The sequence below is a fragment of the Colobus angolensis genome, unplaced genomic scaffold, assembly GCF_000951035.1.
Source record: "Colobus angolensis palliatus isolate OR3802 unplaced genomic scaffold, Cang.pa_1.0 Scaffold21, whole genome shotgun sequence".
Taxonomy (NCBI): domain Eukaryota; kingdom Metazoa; phylum Chordata; class Mammalia; order Primates; family Cercopithecidae; genus Colobus; species Colobus angolensis.
In genome coordinates, this window is record NW_012115266.1 from 7,224,178 (window position 1) to 7,229,232 (window position 5,055).

General features: G+C 45.8%; 1 protein-coding gene across 1 annotated transcript in view; it reads left to right on the top strand.

Annotated features, from left to right (window-relative positions):
• Positions 1 to 5: 5 nt before the first annotated feature.
• Positions 6 to 5,055, top strand: part of HNRNPUL2 (heterogeneous nuclear ribonucleoprotein U-like 2) — a gene marked incomplete at its 5' end in the record, with an annotated part of 12,386 nt that continues 7,336 nt past the window's right edge. The window contains 7 exons of the mRNA XM_011942788.1: positions 6 to 357; positions 2,513 to 2,648; positions 2,947 to 3,023; positions 3,212 to 3,351; positions 4,033 to 4,123; positions 4,223 to 4,335; positions 4,553 to 4,816. Coding sequence (XP_011798178.1) covers positions 6 to 357; positions 2,513 to 2,648; positions 2,947 to 3,023; positions 3,212 to 3,351; positions 4,033 to 4,123; positions 4,223 to 4,335; positions 4,553 to 4,816 — 1,173 coding nt within the window. The remainder of the gene's footprint in view (positions 358 to 2,512; positions 2,649 to 2,946; positions 3,024 to 3,211; positions 3,352 to 4,032; positions 4,124 to 4,222; positions 4,336 to 4,552; positions 4,817 to 5,055) is intronic.

The following is a 5,055-nucleotide window of genomic DNA, read 5'->3' on the forward strand; positions in this document are numbered from 1 at the left end:
CTCGGCCTGTGGCCGCGTCGGGCGGCGGCCCGGGCGGGGAGGAGGAGGAGGACGAAGAGGAGGAGGAGGAGGACGAGGAGGCGCTGCTTGAGGACGAGGACGAGGAGCCACCCCCTGCTCAGGCCTTGGGTCAGGCCGCGCAGCCGCCGCCGGAGCCCCCGGAGGCGGCAGCCATGGAGGCCGCGGCCGAGCCAGATGCTTCCGAGAAGCCGGTGGAGGCCACGGTCGGGTCAGGCGGGGTAAATGGTGGCGAAGAGCAGGGCCCCGGCAAGGGGGAGGAAGACGAACCCGAGGAACGGAGCGGGGACGAGACGCCGGGATCCGAGGTGCCGGGTGACAAGGCCGCCGAGGAACAGGGTGAGGAGCTGGCAGCCGAGCCCGGCTCCAACCTGCCGGCGGCTCCCCTGATCTAGCACCCCGCCCTGCACCGCGGGGTCCGAGTGCTTGCTTTCACTTGTCTCAAAGTGCCATCTGATGGAATGCCTTTCATTCTCTACCCACCTTTCTGAGGGGTTAGGCCGCCTCTCGTGGCCCTACTCTTTGCAGGAGGAAGGTTCCTGCCTAACTTGGTTCCTTGGTGATAGTGGATGGCAGTGAGTGATTTTGTATGCGAACTGCTTGTGAGCTACCTGTGGAACAGTCTCCCACGGTGCTTGTTATATTTTTCTTAGTTGAGAACGTGCTAAGCAATTGGGGATTACACGGAGAACTAGGCCCACGGTTAGAGGGTCAGGCCTTTGAGCTACCTGTTAACTTTTTCACCGTAAAAATGTTAAGCGAAAATCGAAGTCCGTCAAAGTCCGCTCCGTTAAAAGCATGTTACCAGAGCTTGAGCCAGAGAATCTGAAAATCCAGCCTTGCTCCTCTTTGAGCTGTAGGGGAGAGCTTCTAGTGTAATACTGTCGAGTTTAATAGTTAACCAGTGAAGAGAAAACGTGAATCAAGTGCATTTAGAGTTAGTTAACGTTACTTGGCTAGGGTTTTTATCTTGCTTGGATTATGATTACATTTTAATTCTCCCACTGAGTTCGTGGATGGGCATGTTTGTAGATTTGCTGAATACCTGGTGCTAGCCTTTTACATTTCAGGTCCCTCGTTTCCTGACTGGTAATGATTTGAGGTGCTGGTGGGTCCGTTGAGTAAGCTTGTGGAAGAGGTGTGTTGTAGAATTGCCCCAGGGAGTTAGTGACCTTTCTCCTTTCTTTTGAAGTGATTGGATGGTTAGAACTGATCCGTAACACTGTGTCAGAGTAGGGAGGATAAGTCTTACTATAAGGTGGGTGGCCTTAGTTCTTTTGTTAGTCATTTTTTTAGGCCACTAACCGAGAGTCATGGTACAATTGGAACCCATTGTACAACAATCACATGCAGCTTGCAGATTGTCCTGTGTCCTGAAACAAAAATCCCATTACATAACCTTTGACTTATGTGTATCCTAAAGAGCAGATAAAAATATTGAAGGATAGGCTGGGTGTGGTGGCTCACGCCTGTAATCCCAGCACTTTGGGAGGCCAGGCGGATGGATCACCTGAGGTCAGGAGTTCGAGACCAGGCTGGCCAACATGGTGAATCCCTGTCTCTAGTAAAAATACAAAAAATTAGCCGGGCGTAATGGCGGGTGCCTGTAATCCCAACTTCTTGGGAGACTGAGGCGGGAGAATGGCTTGAACCCGGGAGGCAGAGGTGGCAGTGAGCCTGAAATCACAACACTGCACTCCAGCCTGGGCACGACAGAACAAGACTCCATCTTAAAAATATATATATTGCAGGATAAAAGACTTTTAAAGGAATTATTATTAAAAACCTTAGCGTTGCAAAATGCAAAAGCCTAGGGAAAAATTCCAGGGTTTTTCCTCTTGTAGAGAATGTTGCTAAATGTACACCACCACCTTTCTGCCCCAAATTATGTGCGGTATAGATGAAGTATTATTTATGGATCTCTTGTGACTTAGTGGTTTGCTCTTACAACTTTCAGTAGAAGTCCTTGGTAAAAATACAGCTGTGTTTAATGCACTTGAGTCCATTTGGCTGTGCATTTCAAGGTAGGAAAGGGAAAAGAAAAATTGAGGCTTCTCTGTATCATGAAGTTGTGGAAAAGTGTTACAAAATACGTATTAACTGCCTACCTTAAATCTAGATCTGACAAGAGTCAAATTAACCTTTGAATTTTTTTTAGAGACCTAGAGGATATTTTTTATATCATATTGTTGGGGAAATCTGCAAGTTTGACCTGATTTAAGTGGATAAATTTAGAATGCAAAAATTGTCCAATTTTTATCTACTGCTTGACTGTAATTAGCCCATAATGTCCCTTTTTCAAAAAATAAAATAAAATCACAGCCAATGACAGAAAGATGATCTTTAGAAATAAAATGTTCTGTGAATGTAGTGGGAATAACCTAGTTGTTTTGATCAGACAGATTCTCAGATTCCCCGTTAGTGTCTATTAGTTCTGAGCTTATTCTACACTCCAGTATGAAAACTGCTGATTTTCTTTCCCTCGTTTTTGTAGGAGATGACCAAGATAGTGAAAAGTCAAAACCAGCAGGCTCAGATGGTGAGCGGCGGGGGGTAAAGAGACAGCGGGATGAGAAGGATGAACATGGCCGAGCTTACTATGAATTCCGAGAGGAGGCTTACCACAGCCGGTGAGGGAAACAGTCCCTTTCTTTGAAGGGAGTGTCTGCTCTGATTTTGGTATACCTGGTATTGACTGGAGAGACTGGAAGGAGGGTGGATTCAAAATGGAATAGGTTTTTATAGGCATGAGTTTTAGATTGCATCTACCATGGAAACTCCTATTGCCCTTTCTCATTTATTGAAAAAAGCTGTCTGCTGGGATTTGATAGTCACTGATAGTTTAAAATGGACATAATGTCATACACACATCTCTCAGAGAAGAGGACTTTGTTTACATTGTGTTTCTTTTGTATCTTACATATATAGCTCAAAGTCTCCACTGCCTCCTGAAGAAGAGGCAAAAGATGAGGAGGAGGATCAAACTCTTGTGAACCTGGACACGTGTATGTATAAGGCAGACAGATTGTGGTTTTTAACTAATCTCCTAAAAGTGATTTTGGAGATTAAAACTTCATAGCCTATAAATTCTATGAGACTTTGTATCCACTTCAACAACTGGTTATACTTGTGCTCTGTTGGTGGCTTACAAGTATTGGACATTGGAGTAAACTGATTGCTTCTTTCTTTACAGATACCTCGGATCTGCATTTTCAAGTGAGCAAAGACCGCTACGGAGGGCAGCCACTTTTCTCAGAGAAGTTCCCCACGCTTTGGTCTGGGGCAAGGAGTACTTACGGAGTGACAAAGGGAAAAGTCTGCTTTGAGGCAAAGGTAGCTCATTAAGACCGTTCATTCATTCATTCCTGGATACTTACAGTTCTTAGGGAGGAAAAAAAGATTATTTATTTATTTATTTATTTATTTTTGAGGCAGAGTTTCGCTCTTGTTAGCCAGGCTGGAGTCCAGTGGCACCATCTCGGCTCACCACAGCCTCCGCCTCCCAGGTTCAAGTGATTCTCCTGCCTCAGCCTCTCAAGTAGCAGCTAGGATTACAGGCGTGCACTACCACACCTGGCTAATTTTGTGTTCTTAGTAGAGATGGGGTTTCTCCATGTTGGTCAGGCTGAACTTGAACTCCCGACCTCAAGTGATCCGCCCGCCTTGGCCTCCCAAAGTGGTGGGATTATAGGCGTGAGCTACTACACCTGGCTGAGGAACAAAGATTTTTTTAAAAAGACTTTTCATTTATTCATTAAACTACTACCTATGTATACTGGACTTCTGTCCAGTCAGGCTTTTATTAGTGCAGGTAGGTAAAAGCACTGTGCTTTAACAAGAACCTTAGTTTCAGTAACCAAGAAATTGATCCCTGTGGCTTTCAGTTCAGTGACTGTTATTCTGTTGTTGAGATAATTGTCGTTTTCAGTTTGTATAAAAATCGTGTCTTTCTAACTCAGAGTTTGCTACTCAGTTGGTCACAATATCTAATAGTTCCCTTTCTGACCTGGCCAGGTAACCCAGAATCTCCCAATGAAAGAAGGCTGCACAGAGGTGTCTCTCCTTCGAGTTGGGTGGTCTGTTGATTTTTCCCGTCCACAGCTTGGTAAGGTTATTTCTTTAACTTCCTCATTAGTGTTTACTACCATATTGCTTAGTCTGTGGGAAGTCCGGATGTAGGTAACTAATTTGTTGACTGTTCTAGGTGAAGATGAATTCTCTTATGGTTTCGATGGACGAGGACTCAAGGCAGAAAATGGACAGTTTGAGGAATTTGGCCAGACTTTTGGGGAGAATGATGTTATTGGCTGCTTTGCTGTGAGTGCTCCTGAAAGTCGCGGGTCATAACAAGGAGCGGATAGAGGGCATTGGGAATTCACTGTGCTTCCCATCAGCTGCTGGCTTTTATGCATATGATGCGTGGCTTGCTTAGTTACATTGTGCAGCAGTCTGTGTGAAAAAAGATTAAATTGTAAAGTTTAATCAACCTGAAGCCTTGTCAGCCAATAAGTGCTCTTGTCCTTTGTCATTGTAGAATTTTGAGACTGAAGAAGTAGAACTTTCCTTCTCCAAGAATGGAGAAGACCTAGGTGTGGCGTTCTGGATCAACAAGGAATCCCTGGCAGACCGGGCCCTTCTACCCCATGTCCTCTGCAAAAATTGTGTTGTAGAATTAAACTTTGGTCAGAAGGAGGAGCCCTTCTTCCCACCACCAGAAGAGTTTGTGTTCATTCATGCTGTGCCTGTTGAGGAGCGTGTGCGCACTGCAGTCCCTCCCAAGACCATAGAGGAATGTGAGGTATGCCAAACAGTATACAAACACTGAGGTTGTATGCTTTGCAGAGGTGGGTGCATATGCTCTCCCAGGTCTCAGAGCATCACCAAACAGGAATGGGAGAATGTTCTTTTTTTTTTTTTGGAGACGGAGTCTAGCTCTGTCTCCCAGGCTGGAGTGCAGTGGCGCGATCTTGGCTCACTGCAAGCTCCGCCTCCCGGGTTTATGCCATTCTCCTGCCTCAGCCTCCCGAGTAGCTGGGA